General features: G+C 41.1%; 1 protein-coding gene across 1 annotated transcript in view; it reads left to right on the top strand.

Moving 5' to 3' along the window:
* lig1 (ligase I, DNA, ATP-dependent) overlaps positions 1-18142 on the top strand; it is a 58441-nt gene that overhangs the window by 32598 nt on the left and 7701 nt on the right. Inside the window, exons 19-24 of the mRNA XM_050075051.1 lie at positions 1482-1592; positions 3792-3863; positions 6410-6554; positions 7159-7241; positions 7970-8122; positions 15907-15960. Coding sequence (XP_049931008.1) covers positions 1482-1592; positions 3792-3863; positions 6410-6554; positions 7159-7241; positions 7970-8122; positions 15907-15960 — 618 coding nt within the window. The remainder of the gene's footprint in view (positions 1-1481; positions 1593-3791; positions 3864-6409; positions 6555-7158; positions 7242-7969; positions 8123-15906; positions 15961-18142) is intronic.

Genomic DNA, 18142 nt, shown 5'->3' with positions numbered 1-18142 from the left:
TTAGCAGTAGCTTAAAGGCATACTTCACCCACAAAAGGATGTGTAACAACAGCAAAATAATAAACCAAAACATTGGTTTACAAACTCTCACACAACTCATGCAGCATAATCCAAGTTTCATTTGTCCAGTCGTATGCTCAGTACTTCCCAAACACATGCATTTTTGCTAAAATACCTCAATATTGGAGTCTGGCTTTAAAGAGAGCACGGGTAAGTTACACTTTCAGTTCAGTTTCAAATAGCAAGGTTTTAGCGAAACTGCATGTGTTTGGGAAGTACTGAGCATACAACTGGATAAGTGAGACTTGGATTGTACTGCATCAGCTGTGTGAGAGTTTGTAAACAGATGTTTTAAAATAATTTTGCTGTTGTTAAACGTGCTCCCCAATCAATCACTAAATCACTATGTTCCCTGTTTTCCATGGAGGCATGCGAGAAAAACTGTTTTCCTTACGAATTCAAGGTAACACGGTGTGACTAACTGATATACAAGTGGTCATTTTGTGGGCTAAGTGCTCCTTTAATACAGCACTTCACAGATATTGATGAATATCTTGTCTTGTAAAATGTCGTGAGTTTGTTCAGTGGTGGGAAAATTTACTCACTAACCTGTTACCTCTAATGTGTCTCTTGCTCTTAACTCTGATTACCATTCAGATCTCACTCCCTAATCGGCCTAGAATCTGGTTCAAGTTGTACATTTAAAGCGTCCTGGTGGCCCCGAATCGACTAGGATGCAGGAGATTAACATCCCTAAGCATCACACGTAGGATTTGGTGGCGCAGATAATTAGCAGCCGCTCTGTCTGATCTTGAAAATCAGAGGTGATGGTCAATATTATCTGCCCATAGCTGATTTATCCACAGCCTAAACCCTATCAGAGTTTCTTGTGCACATGGAAATATTTATCAGCTGCCAAAGCCTTTTAATTAATGCAGAAATAAAAAATAAACTGCGAAACAAACTGCAAAACATCTCTGGTTAAACATTTGGCTTCTGGCACAACGTGGGCATCCGACCAAAAGAGGGGGTGTGTTTAACACTTAGGTAGCTGGTTGAGTAGAAGAGATGGCAGTAACAGACATGGCTACTTGAGAGTAATGATAAATGTAGTGTGGAAAAAAAAAGTTAATGTGTTGACTTCCAAAGCATTTGGCAACAAATTGAGGGCAGCTGCGGGTCCTGAAACAGCCTGAACATGCCTTCAATTTGATTGCCTGTGTTCATGGCTCTTAAAAGTTGAGTCTTGTACTGAGTATAAATCTCCAAGTTTGTTGTATTTACTTCAATGCAACTTCTTGATGATCCTCTGATTGCTACAGCAGATGTTGCTTATATGCAGATTGGCAAATAACATCATCTGGCTGTTTTTTTTTTTTTTACCCCAAAAAACCCTCCTTATCTCTCTACTAATTGTAATCTCTCATCTCTTTATTTATTTACAATTCCCTTTTGCTGTATCCATATTATTTTTCCAAAAGGTGAAGAAGGATTCTGTGGTATCCTGCGTCCTGGACTCTGAGGCTGTGGCCTGGGATCGTGAGAAGAAACAGATCCAGCCCTTCCAGGTCCTCACCACCCGTAAGAGAAAGGTATGGACTGAGAGGAATATAATAAGATGAGAGGAGGATGAATGAAATGCTTGCAGTGTTAAAAAGGTAGAAAGTCAGAGGTGATGGGAGAAGAAAAAAGGAAGTGAAAAGGTTGGAGAGAGAAAACAAGACAGAGATAAAGACCAGGAGGGGAGAGGAGAGGTAGATAATGGAGTGAAATGATCCGGCAGACGGAGGGAGATGGACGGAGAAAGAGCAGACAGAAAAAGGGGGAGATTGATAAGTCGGAGACAGAGGAGTCAAATGGATCGAGGAGAGAGGAGGGGGCTGTGAGATTGCAAATGTCAGCGAGGTGTTTTTTCAGTTTTGATCAGAATAATGGCCTCTTTCCACTACACCAATCACATTAAAGCGAATCGGCTCCTTTTACCTTGTCTTTTTGTGTGCATGATGACACCCTTGTAAATTAGGAGAGGAGAAATGAGAGTGCCAATATGAAGAACGTGATGATGGAAATGATTATCCTGATGATTTTTTGCCAGATAGTGTTACCGCCACTACGAAATCATGATTATTTGTAATGATGGTTTGATGCACAAACTGATTGTACTGCCCTTCTGGCATTTTGTAACAACATTCCCACTGTTATACTACCAAGAGCGTTCATGCTGAAATTAAATATTTCAGATGAGGAGATGAAACCCGATATGGACTAATTAAACATCATTAATTGGCGGAGGGGAAAGTAATGAAGAAGAAAAAAGGAGAAGGGGGATAAATCAGGAGAAAAATCATTCAGGTTTGAAGACTGCATAGGTTTTTGTTGTAGACACTGGCTTTTTATTTTCCTGATCACATCCCTTTCTCACTTTTTAAAATATCCTCAAATTCTACAAGTGTGTTCATTACAAATTAAAATCAAAGTACATTCAAACAAAGCCTAATTATAATGCAAGTGCTTATAGAGTGGACAGGTAGTAACAGGTGGCTCCACAAAAACTCACGTAATGATCGGTTTCCCAGGTGTAACTGCCAGGTTCGATAAGTGGTCTCGATGCTGGATTTGAATTCAATGAAATGCTATCGAACCCCATTTCTCGTTATACTGCAGTGACCTCCTGTTTGCATAGTCCGATGGTTCTCAACCACAGATCCGGGACCTTCAAGGGTCCTTATGAGAGTCCTCAGAAAAATGGGGAATAGTATATTTTTACAATTTAATTAACTATAGAAGTGAGTCCAATGTGAGCTCTGTGACTCTGATCAAAGGTTTCACTTCACCCTGACTATTTTCTCCTCAGCTGTAGCTGACAGCTGGAAGTCTGGTCTTAGTCATATCTAACAACCGAAATCTTTTCCGATGGAGGTCCCTGAAGCAAAATCTTGTCAAATGGGGGTCCATGACCTCAAGTGTATCAATTTTATAGGTCTGTGACACGAAAAACGTTGATAACCACTGACATAGTCGATTGCTTTACAAATGTTTCTTAGCAACTGATTTACACGTTAAAGTTTTCACCAGCTCAGACATTTCTTAAAGATGACCTGTGGAGTTCTCTTGCCAACAACATTTCTGTTTTCCTTTTTTTGGATCATTTTTAAAACCTGCATTATTTACATCCATGTTTACTTGCTGTCAGTCCTCTTCTTCCCGTCTTTTGTTGTTTTGATGGTGCAACCTGATTTTAGTAAATCACCAGTTTGAAACTGTTTTGTAGCTAGGAGGGAAGGACGTTACACACAAGCATGGTAATGGATTTATGAATAGCTGGTGCAAACCAATCTTGAAATTCAATATCTCTTCGGTGTAGTTATAGAAAAGTCATGGAATTTTACATCAGGGCCACAGGGGAAACGCTGTAATGTGGAGTGGCGAGACCAGAGACTGGCAGGAGTAAACGAGTGTGGAATAAACAGGATGAGGTGCAAGAGAGGTGAGAGCAGGAGATGGAGAAGCAGAAAAGGTGAGAGAAGGGAGCCGAGGAGCAGGAAGTAATACGCTGGAAGGGAAGGATGAACACAACGAGGAGGCGCGGTGCTGTTAAAAAGGTAGAGGGGAGACTGGAAGGCGGGGTGGTTAACTTTCAAGATGAACAGGAGAGAAATCAAAGAGCTCTTTGTAACAAGTCCCAAGGTTGGATGTAGCGATTTGTGAATATGATGCGTCTATTTGCATATTTTTGTCAAGGGAAAAAATATTAATGTTGTGTGTGTATGTGTGTTGATGCCTCACTGCAGGACGTGGATGCTTCGGAGATCAAAGTCCAAGTGTGCGTGTACGCCTTTGACCTCCTCTATCTCAATGGAGAGGTAAGACCTGCTGCTGCTGATGAGGAAAATATTACCCAGAGATCTCTCTCTACGCTCCTGTTGTCATTTAAAACCAGCGTGTCTGTGTGTGTGCGCGTGTGTTTATTGTTTGTGAACGTGCCTGTGTGCTCGTCGCCCCGCTGAGATGCTGACAACGTCCCTGAATGCCAATGATGGTGCTACTGGAGGCCGTAACTAGATAATGATTGTAACGCTCATTGTAATTCCAGCGGAGTGTGTGTGTGTGTGTGTGTGTGTGTGTGTGTGTGTGTGTGTGTCTGTCTGTCTGAGACTGTATCTAAGCGTGTGTGTGTGTGTGTGTATGAGAGAGAGAAAGCCGGTGCCTTTTTGAGGCTGTCAGGCACTATATGTGTGTGTGTTGTGGGTGGCAATTTTGAATAGGTGTGGGATTGGGTGTGTGTATGTTTCCAACCAAATAATACACAATTTTTAAGCTAATTTCCTAAAAGTCAGCCGAAGAAAATGCAAATCAGCGAATGTTTCCATCAGCCAATGCCATGCGAGAGTTCCCAAGTGGATGCAAACAAAATTACAGAATTAAAAGAGCACCAGTGACTCTTAAGTTGTGCCATTTCATTGCTGCTTCCCACCTAATGTGGCATTTATGTAAATTTTATGAATTAATTTGTCTCTGTACGCACATACTTTCTCTTTTTTTGGCTGTTGCCCTTTTTTATTCATTCATTTATTTATTTATTTTTGATTGATTATCTCTCTCTTTTTTTGCTATAACTTTTGACTGTTCAGTTCCCTGTGCACTGCAGTCATTGTCACTGCTAACTCTATTGTTGGCTCGGGGCGAGGCAGTCTTCGTGTCCCCCTGCCAACACTCAGCCAATCATTAGGGGCTGCTAGTAGGACTACAGCTGCCCCTGAGGATACCAAGGTCATGTCCTTGGTACTATTTTGGGGAATTTGGCAGGTTTTAAGACCAGAGGAGAAGTTACACAAACATTCCACATGTTGGTTATTTACTATCACAGTATAAGGTATTACAGAGGTATTATTATTATCAGTTACAACGACCCTTAAAGGAAAGAAAACAGAAGATTTTTTCGGGTAAATTAATGCTTTATTATAATTGAAATGTGAGTCTGATAGGCAGTCGAGGAGGAAAGGAGATATTCACACGCAGGTGGATTCTCTGTCTGGTTGCTTTTTCCCCCAGAATACCATAGATGGGGCAAATGTACATGGTATGATAACTGTCAGTTTTTATACCACGGTGTACCATAAAACACACTGTGTACCACTGCAACCCTAGTGCCGGAGGCTGTTAACCCTCTGCGGCGAGGGCTCTGTCTGACTGACCAGAGTAAAACAATAAGAATTTCCCAATGGCCTGGGGCCACTAAGAAGTTACGCTAGACCTGTGCGACAGGGCCAATGCTCGAAACAGCAAGCAAGCGTTGTTTCTACATCTGCTCTACTACAAGAGATTTAGCTCAGTTCTGCCTGTGTCTGTGAGAGTGCGCCATGTGACGGCAGACACAGGCAGGCTTGTTTAACTCATAGATTAAATGGTGGTCAATATAAACAACATATGAGTTGAAACGCAAAAGAAAATCACTGCATATGCCTGGGTTGAGAATGAATACACGTGTTAAAGGAGTAGCGTAGCTGGAGAATAGCTCGGTGTGTAGCAAGTGTGTGGTCGAGGTAGATGAGCTCAGAGCAGAACACTTTTTAATATCTGTTTGTTCATTGCAGCTTATACCGTTACTCCAATTTGAAACAACGTTATCACATTTTGAACGTTTTCCTCATGTCGTTCAGCCCTAATGCCCAAATATTGGCAACACCTTGATGTGCATGGGCATCACTGTCCTTTTTCCCACCGTTGATGCTTATCAGAGCTAGGTAGCATTTTAGCAGCTAGAGAAATTTCCCTTAGGAGCTAGTAGAAACCAAAAGGGAGCTAAAAGAAGAGTGAATGGGCGTACATTGACCAGGAGGCAAAAAACACCTCCAAACTCCATATAAATGATAATGTTACCGTGTTAACATAAACTTTATAAGGTAATTTGTTTGTGTGTCCAGAGAGGAGGAATCTGGACTCTATCATATCTAAAATCTTGGCTGTGAATTAAAAAAGACCAAGATTAAGAGGAAGCAGGCCCTGCGACCTCATTATCAACTTTTAGTGTTTCTCCCTTTTGTAGCGATGTAGGTGCTCCTTCAAGTTTTGCCAAGTGTTTGACTTGTACAAATTCTAAATACTCCAGAACCTACCATAGGTGTTTGGAAACCATAGCAATTGTGTGATCTGCTGCTTTGAGACTGTGCCTGTGTGGTTGTGTGCAGTTTGTCCAATGCTGTCGTGACTGTGTGTCTGTGAGTATACTCTGAGACTGTGTGTTTGTGTGTGTGGGTAGCTAGCTGAGATGGCATTTCATCCTTGTCATTGCATGGCTCCAAGCTATGAAGAGGAAATGGTTGTAATGATACACAGTTTTGCCATTTGTAATGATGTGTCTGTTTGTGTGTGTGTGTGTGTGTGTGTGTGTGTGTGTTCGTGTGTGTAGTCCCTGGTGCGACAGCCGTTGTGTCGGCGTCGGGCTCTGCTGAGAGAAAGCTTCTCAGAGGTGGAGGGGGAGTTTGTGTTCGCCCGATCCATCGACTCCGACAACACCGACGCCATCGCCGAGTTCCTGGAGCAGTCTGTCCGAGGTGTGTGTGTGTGTGTGTGTGTGTGTGTGTGTGTGTGTGTGTGTGTGTTTTCATGATTGTGCGTGTTCGGCTGAGACACACTTTTTTTCACTTGTTTTTCCTTCCTGCTTTCTCTGTGTGTCTTGAACCTTTTTGTGTGTGGGTGTGCTGCGTGAGAGTTTCATTTCATTTGTGTCCTTGCCTGCTGCCTTCATGTGTAAATTGCGTGCGTGTGTGTGTGTGTGGTAGTTGTCTGCTTGTTTTTCTGTCTGCTGTCTTTTTGTTTGGCCTGTACGTTGGTTGTATTGTTTGTTTGCCTCAGTGTATGTGTGTGTGTGCTATAGAGACAGAACCTGTGAGTTGTGTAATTGGATTTTCTTGACTCTGTATATGAGAAAGAACATAGAAATGTGTTCCCCCATGTGTGTTACGTGTGTATATGAGTTATATGTCTGTGACTTTGTCTACTGTGTCTCTTTGTGTTCTAAACCCTTTTTTTGTGTTTGTGTTTGCAACTCAGAAGGAGACAAAGACTTTCCATGTATCTGAAAGATAATCTGTTCATTTCCTTTCTGCACAACTAGAATCGTGTTTTGGTGTGTTAATGTGCGTGTGTGTGTTGTAGACTCCTGCGAGGGCCTCATGGTGAAGACTCTGGAGAAGGATGCAACCTATGAAATTGCCAAGCGCTCTCACAACTGGCTCAAGGTGTGTGTGTGCGTCACAGTTGTAGCTCACATAGGCTTTACACGCACCATTGGTAAACGTGGGCATGCACTGACCCCAATGCATATGTGTTATGCAGATGAAAAGCATATGTTCTCTTACGCCACAAACACATTCAAATGAGCCACCGTTTATGCAACGCTGACTGTATAAAGGTCCTCATTTTCTTTTCTGTGTGTATAATATTTTACCCTTTCACTATTCATATTCATTTAGGGCAAAATACAGAAAATAGAATCTTTTAAATGAAAAGCAGCTCTTTAGTGAAGGAGTTTTATCAACAAACAACTAAATTAAATCAAAAATGACAGCCCTTCATCAGGATAAAGAGCTAATACCTGAACTGTCAGGGTAACATTTCCAAATCACCTGAGTTGGTAACAGTCATCAGTTTTAACATTTTTATACACACTGATTTAAAATTTCTAGAGGACAAAGAGGATTTTTTTCCTAAGACCATTAGCTTTTCAACAATTTCTTGCTTCAGGTAAGAACTCTGACGGGTCGCATTGTTAATAAATGACATTTAATTTTGCCCTCTGGCATATAATTTATGCAAAGAAGATTTGTACCCTTTTAGAAACATAACTGATTCAGTTCTGTTAATACTGAGATGCATTTTCAGCTCCAATAATGCATATTTGTTTATTATGCTTTATCATGAAATCTATATAGTAATGTCTTTCAAACGCTGCCGTGCTCTCCCTCAGCTAAAGAAGGACTACCTGGATGGGGTGGGTGACACGGTGGACCTGTGCGTGATTGGTGCCTACCTGGGAAAAGGCAAGAGGACAGGCACCTATGGGGGCTTCCTGCTGGCCTGCTACGACGACGAGAACGAGGAGTTCCAGTCCGTCTGCAAGGTGAGTATCTGTACAGTGCATGTTTCACAGGGGTGCAGCGATAAATCCGACACACCATTTGGTAGGTTACAGGACACAGAGTTCAGGTTGTGTTTCACTGACAAATTTTGAATAAAAACAAACTATGAAACTATGATTTATTCCCCTTGAAGCACAAAAGGTGCAATCAAGGTTTCCAAGTTAATACTGTACTTAGTTTTTAGAGTAGTTCATCTCATTACTTTGATTGCAAAATTTGCCTAATACAGTCTCCTAAATAATAAAATGAATCAATCTTTGTATGCCTCCTGCTCCGGCAATAGCCTTGGCAGGTCGTCCGTCAATCCATACATACCATTCTCGTGAACTCAATAACTCAAGAACACATTGGGGGAGTGTTTTTGTTGTTGTTGTTGTTGTTGTTGTTGTTGTTGTTGTTGTTTTTTCAAATTTGGCACAAACGTCCATTCAGACTTAAGCCCAGTTCAGACCAATGATTTCGTGACAAGACGAAACCTTTTTTAACCATTGCAGAGAAAAGTTGCAGCAGTGGGAACTGGCCATCTGAGGTTGAATCAAAGAGTCCGCTGGCCAAGTCAAAATGACCGCAGACGGTGTGTTCGCTTGCTGCGACAGGTGCTCAATCCCTGCTGAGCCCACTTTTTCCGTCCTTACATGTGCTGGTGTCACACGGTTGGTTGCTGGGGCTGTTGTTGTATGTGCTTATGCCCTTTCACACACATTCTCATTGACTGATTAATTGGTGCTGGTTATTTATATTATTGTGGCATATTGATTATGGATACAGTCCATCTGATGCTTGTTTTGTTTGGTTTTCACCATTTCATCACTACTACAAATGCAACTGTAGCCAGTATCTCACTATCACTATCCTTTCATAGTTTAAGAAGAAGAAGAAGAAGAAATTATGTTCAGCCACAAAATAAGCCTGAAAAGCTGGAAATCAGAATGAAAGTAAAAAGAGTTGTTGCATAGAGGTGATACTCCGTCTCATCTAGTTGCATCAGTGTGAACCGGCAGATTTTTAGAATGTTGCAGAATGGCGCGTTGCAAGTAGTTGCATGTTTCAACTTTTCTTGTTGCGAATCTTTAGTCTGAGCTGGGCTTTAACGATGAACTGATTAGATTTTGGTGGTCAAAGTCACTGTGACCTTGCATTTCTTGAAATGTGGCACAAACATCCACTTTGAGTCAAGGATGAACTGATTAAGATTTGGTCACTGTGACCTCACAAAATATTTAGCCACAAGTCAGGTATTCATACCCTAATTATGACAAAACCTCACAATGTCTGACAGAATAAAACGAAGTGATGACATTTTATATCCAAAAAGTCAGCTTCACTGTGACATCATAATGATCTGCAAAAACAATCTTCTGGCCATTATTCAGTGCCTCAGGAGCAGAAGGGGAGAAATTAGGTCAGATACTAAATTGGTGACACTAATCCTGGGTGCCCACCTTGAAACTGTGTTGATTGTTTTGATCGTCTGTGCTGCCTGGGAAAGAATTGTGTGACACAGTGATGTTTTCACAGACATGGATGTAAACGGTAACTGCAACTTGATGGGTTCGCTGACACATACAGTGGCGAGGCAGTAATTCTTGTTGACCCGCAGATCCATACCTACATAAACCCTTACAGATGATTATGTCATTAATTTCTTCATTCTCTGAAAAGTCAAAACTCCAGCAACACCTGTAGTATAACAGATTCACTGTGAGTCCAACACCTTTCAAGTTGCTGCCTGCATCGCAGTAGAGTTGCTATTTATACTACAAGTGTTGCTGGAGTTCTGATGTCTTCAGACATTTTCCCTATTTCATGCACTTTGGAGGTAGGTGAAGTTGTGTCAGAAATTTTTTATTATTATTTTTTATTGCCTGAAAATTCAGAACCATTCAGACAAAAAAAATTGTTTAAAGTCAGTGTATTTTATTGGACGGATGTCACTCACTGCGGCTTTTGGACGAAGTGGTTCCTCGATGCGGCTGCTTTATTGTTATCAAACAAAGAAAAGGTTCATACTCAACAACCTGCTGTTGTTCACTTTATTTTAATAGTGCACATACAGATGTTTTAAATGCCTTAAATCAAACTGAGTGCATTTCTGAAGATGCCACATTAAACTGTTCAGAGAAACTGATTTTATACACTGCCTGGCCAAAAAAAAAGTCGCCACCTGGATTTAACTAAGCAAATAGGTACAAGCCTCCTATTGGATAATTACTGCATGGGCGATTATCTTTCAGCTGGCAACAAGTTATTTAACCCCAACTGGTGCAATGAGTTGCTTCTCATTTCCTAAACAACCATGTCGAAAGACACATCCCGTGGTCGTGGAAAAGATGTTAGTCTGTTTGAGAAGGGTCAAATCATTGGCATGCATCAAGCAGAGAAAACATCTAAGGAGATTGCAGAAACTACTAAAATTGGGTTAAGAACTGTCCAACGCATTATTAAAAACTGGAAGGATAGTGGGGACCCATCGTCTTCGAGGAAGAAATGTGGCCGGAAAAAAATCCTCAATGATCGTGATCGGCGATCACTTAAACGTTTGGTGAGATCAAATCGAAGAAAAACAACAGTAGAACTCAGGGCTATGTTTAATAGTGAAAGTAAGAGCATTTCCACACGCACAATGCGAAGGGAACTCAAGGGATTGGGACTGAACAGCTGTGTAGCCTTAAGAAAACCACTAATCAGTGAGGCTAACCGGAAAAAAAGGCTTCAATTTGCTAGGGAGCATAAAGATTGGACTCTGGAGCAATGGAAGAAGGTCATGTGGTCTGATGAGTCCAGATTTACCCTGTTCCAGAGTGATGGGCGCATCAGGGTAAGAAGAGAGGCAGATGAAGTGATGCACCCATCATGCCTAGTGCCTACTGTACAAGCCTGTGGGGGCAGTGTTATGATCTGGGGTTGCTGCAGTTGGTCAGGTCTAGGTTCAGCAACAGTATGTGCTCAAAGAATGAGGTCAGCTGACTACCTGAATATACTGAATGACCAGGTTATTCCATCAATGGATTTTTTCTTCCCTGATGGCACGGGCATATTCCAAGATGACAATGCCAGGATTCATCGGGCTCAAATTGTGAAAGACTGGTTCAGGGAGCATGAGACATCATTTTCACACATGGATTGGCCACCACAGAGTCCAGACCTTAACCCCATTGAGAATCTTTGGGATGTGCTGGAGAAGGCTTTGCGCAGCGGTCAGACTCTACCATCATCAATGCAAGATCTTGGTGAAAAATTAATGCAACACTGGATGGAAATAAATCTTGTGACATTGCAGAAGCTTATCGAAACAATGCCACAGCGAATGCGTGCCGTAATCAAAGCTAAAGGCGGTCCAACGAAATATTAGAGTGTATGACCTTTTTTTTTGGTGGTGACTTTTTTTTTGGCCAGGCAGTGTATATCTGGACTGGACATGCCCATAAACATTTTCAGGCAGTATTTGAATCCTAAAGTTCAAAATGTTAAAATATGTTATGTCATTTTGCCCTGTGACAGTTTATGCATTTAAAGTTTTGGGAGGCATGACTGATAAAAGTGAGTTAATAGTGTGACCAATCTTCAGCCCCAAGACGGCCTATTTTTTTAACATATTTAATATCTAGTTATGCCCCTGTAGTTTGGTCAACTTGTTTTTAGTCTTTTGTGTAATAAGATTTTCAGATCTTTGTATCAAGGAGGTATATAGTGTTAAATGTTTTCTGTTTACATCTGTTTAGTGTGTGTGTGTGTGTGTGTGTGTGTGTGTGTGTGGGCGTGTGTGTGTGGGCATGTGTGTGTGGGCATGTGTGCTTTTGAATTGTCACCTTTCCCCTCAAATCTGAGTCAGAGGAAAATCTTGACATGTCTACGTGTGTGTGTGTGTGTGTGTGTGTGTGTGTGTGTGTAGGCATGACTGGGTCCATTTTAGTATGAGTGGTAAGCATGTATTGGAGCATGCGTGACCACTTGTGTGTATTTACGTTTGTGTGTGTTTGAGATAATAAGAGCGTGAACAAGTTGGAGTGTGACTTCACCACCGAGCATAAATTCTGTCCTGCACAAACCTTCCATCTCCATTTTTTTCCCTCTCTGTAACTTTTATGTCTTTATCCATGGAAAAGGGATTTAGGGAGCAGGGAGCGCACACACTTCTTCCCAGCACCGCCCGCTTCACTTTTATGTACTTACACACATTCACACCTGGGAGCTCGCTGGTACAACCACAGCATTCTGCTGTCGGCCATTGAGCAGCTCCACTGCAGCCGAAGGAGGTCAAAGCGCCCGTTAGATTACCGCGTTAACTTTTCAGGCAGTGGCTTCCCCTGCTCTCACTTTTTCTTCTATAAATAATAAAATCTCATCGGAGAACGTTTTCACACTTGAGATGACTATCCTGGATAAGTGAGGCGAGGATGGATGTTGCGTTTAAAGTACACAACAGAAGATACCACTTGCTGTGTAAAATGTGAAAAATGTCAGATGAAGAGCTCCTGCCTTTTGTCTGTTATTGATTTTCACATTAATCTCCTTTTGCATGAATAGTTGCTCGCCCCACTGCTTGGGAGGCCTTCCATTTTCAGATATTCTTCAAAGTAAGAGTTTTTCTTTTACATGGTTGCATTTCTGTTTTTTTAAACTTTCAACTCTAAACAAATGCTGACTAAGCTGCCCAATAGAAGGATTCGATCACACCTGTCAGTCAAAGACCTAGTGAATGCAATCACAGCAGGTTTTATTAACTTTGTTATTCACACTTTCAGCTCAGATCTTGGCAGCATTAAGCTGGAGTGTCCTGGCTGGCATTCCTATCTGATCTCAGTTATGTTTGGACAACTTGGCAGTTAACACCTTGTGCTTTCTTAAAGTTGTGTTGGTGCATCACCTCCCCCATGCACAGCAACTTTAGTAATACTTAAAAGTATGAGAGACCTGCAGTCTTCAAAAACAAGTGCCAGAATCAGTTTATTTCATAATGAACTGGCGGACATGTAGCACACGGTCCCTGCTTCTTTTTCACTCTTCAATGTCAGCTGTAAAACAAAGACGAAAATCCATAACAATAATCTTGTTGTCCTTGACATGTTAAACTTCGGGAACCCTCAGTCTGAGAGGCTCCACTAAAGCTGAAAGCAGAATTTAACCCACATTTCCATCTCCCAAATGTAATCCTAACTATACGTCCTCCTGAAATGTCCTTGAGTGAGACACGTGTCCTCAGCAGATCCAGGAGCAGCAGTGCTGCAGAACTGCTGCTGTGAAGTTCACTCAAACACAGTTCACAATGACTCCCCTCACAAAGAATGAATGGGAATACTAATAACACAAAAGAGACAATTAGGTTACAGTCACAGCAACAGCTTGTTATTTGGACTCTCATCATTACTTTACTTTCTACTAGTGTTGTTACGATACCAAAATCTTTGTTTCGGTACCAATACCAATATGAATTTCGATACTTTTCGATAGTCTTCGGTACTTTTCCTAAGGAAAAGTCCTTTTGGATACAAACCTTTAGAACAATAAATAGTAGGGGTGTAACGGTACCAAAAAAAACATGGTTCGGTGATTACCTCAGTACGGACGTCACGGTTTGGTAACTCAAATGTACCTCAGTACGGACGTCACGGTTTGGTAACTCAAATGTTCCACCAAGTTTGTGTTGTCTCCCTTTGTGAGGCAGACTTTCTCTTGTCTTTTTTCACATGCGCCAGCTGCGAATGTTGATACAGGTGTTGTCATACACACCACTTGTGCAATCTGTGCTCCAATAGGAACAAGAAAGGCATTTGTGTGCATAAATGAGTAAAATAAATGAACTAAATTAATGAATTGAATCAGTTTCAAAGTACCGGTATTTTCCAAATGCAGTATAGTACCGTTTGGAATACTCTAGTACCGCGGTACTATTTTAGTACCGGTATACCGTGCAACACTACTTTCTACAGGTGCCTATTGTATCAGTTTGTTTGGGTTTCCCAGGATCCATAAAAATCACGTAGACTCACAAGTGGCTCCTTCACTGGGTATTTGGTTGTTATGGGAACTGACATACCGTTATATCAAAGACAGTGGAAGAAGTTGAAACATCAGATTAAATCCCAGTCTGTTCAGCTACACATAATGAATTCATTAGCTCCCTTTACTTTATTTTACTTTCTCACATGCACATCAAGACTACTCTTGTTTCGCCCTTTTTTATGTCACGTTTTCCAGCATGAGTATTGGCTATTTAGTTGACACATTTCTTGTTAAATTATCATGTCTTGGGTAAGCCCAGTATGATGCCTTAGAGCAGACTTTACAGCTTGCTGCTTTCAGGCAGGAATGACTCGAAGCAAAAGGCTTGTAAAAGTGCTCGCAAAAAAAAATAAATCAAGAAGCAAAACCCCACAAATCTGAGGTTCATGACAAAGTAAGAAATGTCATCAACAGTTCATCCCCAAGTCAAAAATACCAGTTTTTCCTCTTACCCGTACTGCTGATTAATCAATCTAGATTGTTTTGGTGTGAGTTGCCGAGTGTTGGAGATATCGACTGTAGATATGTCTATTTTCTCTTGAATCTTACCGAACTAGATGGCACTCAGCTCATGGTACTCGCAGAACTTTAAAAAAGACATTTGAAAAACTCAACAGCAATGTCTCTTTCCAGAAATTATGACTCGGTTACCAAAGATAAACCTTGTCGTGAGCATGTAAGAACTATTTCCTTTCCACCAAACCACTCCCGTCAACCGTATCACCACAGACAAGAATGCATGCATCTACTCATTGACAAGAGGCTTGTACTTGAGACAGCATGAGATGTACACTTTAACTGCGTCCTCCTCAGCTGAGCTGTAACGTTAGCTAGCTCAGTGGTGCTAGGTGATTCACATTTCTTCTGCGCCATTATGGTTTTGATGGGTGTAGTTGGGTAGAAAATTGCTCACAACAAGGTCTGTGGATTCGTCTTGAGTAACCTGGTCATGAATTCTGGAAAGACACATTGCTGATGAGTTTTGCAAATTGATTTTTTTTGTAACTTTGAGCACCACAAGCTGAGTGCCATCTAGTTCCATTATATTCAAAAGAAGGCAGACATCTCTACAGCTGATATCTTCAACACTCGGCAACTCACACCAAAACAATCTAGATTGATTAAAAACACTGCAGGTAAGAGAAAAAAACATGTCTGTCCCTTTAAGCCCCAGTAACAAGAAATTAAATTGCAAACAGCTTTAAAAATGTTACCTCTCTGTAAGGCTGGGTAATGAACCTCAGTGCTTGGAGTACTCCCCAAAATGTGTCTGTTAAATTGCACCACCAGTTTGCCTGGACGTGGCCTGGCCAGTTAGATTAAACTGAATGCATTAAGAAGCCACAGTTGAATGAAACACCTCTTAACCGTCTTGTGGTGAGTGCAGCCTCAGGAACATTAAGCTTCTGGTGGACACCTGCTGAATATGCCTTTAGAATACATCTGTGAGCTGGAAAATGCTATATTTGCATGATATACCAGCCTTTCTTCTTCCCTTTCTGTGCATGTCAGCCCGTTAGGTGATTCTCGTGTCTCAGCGGGTTCAGGTCTTTTGAGAGGTGACATGACGCTTCAGGCAAAGCACGAAGACTTGGTGTAGGGGGGGATTTGCTTGCTGTTCTGTGTTCTGCTGCTCGCTGCCAAATGTCTGCTTTCTCACCATGAGGGAATATCTGTATGTGTATATCTGAGCGTATGTGTGTGTGTGTGTGTGTGTGTGTGTGTGTGTGTCTGTGTCTTATCTCTTTTTCGTCTCTTCCAGATCGGGACAGGCTTCAAGGATGAAGATCTGGAGCAGCATTACAAGTTCTTAAAGGTAACGTGTCACAGCCTGACTGTCGCACTAACTTGCTCGGTAAAAATAATCACAATTCAACACTTGTTTTCCTGCGTTGATGCCTTCATTTTTTAAATTCATAACCAGGGTTTTTAACATTCTGCAGCTACAGGTACTTCATTTTTTCCATTTCTTAAACTGATTCAGAGTCAATTTTGAGGTTAAAAGAGCCAGAATGAGTGTGGCCGAGGTCTCTGGGGGCCTTTCATTCTGCAAATAATCATTCTCTCATTTAATTCTTCATTCATTCCAACTCTTCAGATATAAATGGAGACTTTCATACCAAAATGAGATGGACAGTGTGCAAACACACTTCTAAAATACAACCCAAATACTGCAGTCATTTATTAAGCGGTGCCTCCAGCTACCTTTAAGTTTCCAAATGAGAAAAGTCATAGAAATAAGCTCAGGTGCTCCAGAAAATATGCCACCTTCCACCCCCAGCTTGTCCACATAGTGTCTACTATTCTAAACATGACTCATTTTGCCTAAAAGAAACTACCATAATATAAATAATTTGCCTTTAAAACACATGTATTTCCTTGCTTGTGGAAAGGTTTTAGCAGAGCTCATGAAGCACTTTTGTTTCACCAATCAAAATCTGCATTTGGAGTAACTGTGCAGGCGTGCTCTGACTTTGGGTAATGAATTGCTTTTTCAATTTACATTTGAAGAGGTTCGTTCCAGAGCAGCAGAGCAACAGCATTTGAAGAAATTGACAACTGCTCTCTGAAAATGATAGCTGTTGTGAGAGTCAGAATTCATTTGAGTACTCTGTTGACTTTATCAGCTAAATTTAGACCCGCTTTTACAGAAGTACGAGCAGAGAGGCTTAAAAACGCAGTCATCTGTTTATGAAAGCGACTAATTGTGAGATAACATTCACTGTACAAACCTGCTACACACTATGGTGTTTTGAAGTAGAATAACCTTAAAGTAATATTTTAAAGGTTAAGGGTGTAGACTCAGTGGTACAAACTGCTGCACAGTGCAGAATCGCAGTGATTGAGAAAGCGGTGTAACCTTTTTTTTTTTCTCCCCCAGACCAATACAGCCTGTACTGTAGTGTTTTGTAATGAGGCCCTCCATCTGAAAGTGATGGATGGTGAATTAAGGCGAGCTGCTGGTGTGGCCGTGTTGCTTTGGTTGCAGTGCTGCAGGCCGATAGGACTCCAGGCACGCAGATGATTGGCTCTGCTCAGACTCCTCTGGGTGGCAAGCTGCTGTGTTGAAACGAGGGACGCACTGATCCCTTTATTTCTTTTTGTTCTCATGTTTATTCTTATAGTTGAACTGGTTGAGTTTTGACGAGTTCAGAAGTTAAACCAGTGCCCCTTTTCTCTTTATTCACAATCTACATAGCTCAGTAGATTTGATTAAACAATTCGATAAATAACTAGTTAGTTGATTGACAGATAATTAAGCTGCAACTATTTTGATAATCATTTAAGTACAATACGCCAAATATGCACTGGCACCAGCCTCTTGGATGTAGATATTTGCTTTTTTGTGGTCTTCTATGATAATAGTCAGAACATCTTTGTTTTTTAGTGGTGATGGGACAAAACAAGCTTTGTTTTTCACTATTTTGACACAGTAAGTACTAAATTAATAATTTAGAAAATAATCAGTGGATAAATCACTGCTACACTGCACATCTTGAAGGAAAATTCCTAGTTTATTGAAACTTTGGTCCTATTTTTTACATTTTTCTCCCATTTCTAGTGATTATGATAAGATTGTCCTCACCAAATAAATAGCTGAGATTTGTTTGTATGGCAGAGTTGCAAAAACAAAGTTATACAGCATGAATCACTTTATTTGGAGCTGAGGCAGACAGAGAGTTCCCAAAATGTAGGCAAAGGAAAACTGTCAGCAAGTAGGTTAGATCAAAGTTAAAACAAGGGAGTCAGTCTGTTCTTGTTTGTTGTCATGTCAGACATCCTTTTAGCGATGTCGCCGAATTCCCATACCTCAGATTTTAACATTTAACTGAGTACAATGTTAATATTACTCATAGAAATGATGTCCAAAACTATGAAAACACCATAAATGTTCAAACACTGACCTTGATTAACTCAGTATAATGTACATTCCACAGCTCCACTTCCATCAGTGCAAAAAAAGGTCGTGTCATACTCACCACTCCGCTGCTCTGAGT

The sequence above is a fragment of the Epinephelus moara genome, chromosome 21 (genome assembly GCF_006386435.1).
Source record: "Epinephelus moara isolate mb chromosome 21, YSFRI_EMoa_1.0, whole genome shotgun sequence".
In the NCBI taxonomy this organism is placed as follows: Eukaryota; Metazoa; Chordata; class Actinopteri; order Perciformes; family Serranidae; genus Epinephelus; species Epinephelus moara.
Note: the sequence above shows the minus strand (reverse complement) of the source record. Positions and strands in the feature narration are given on the sequence as shown.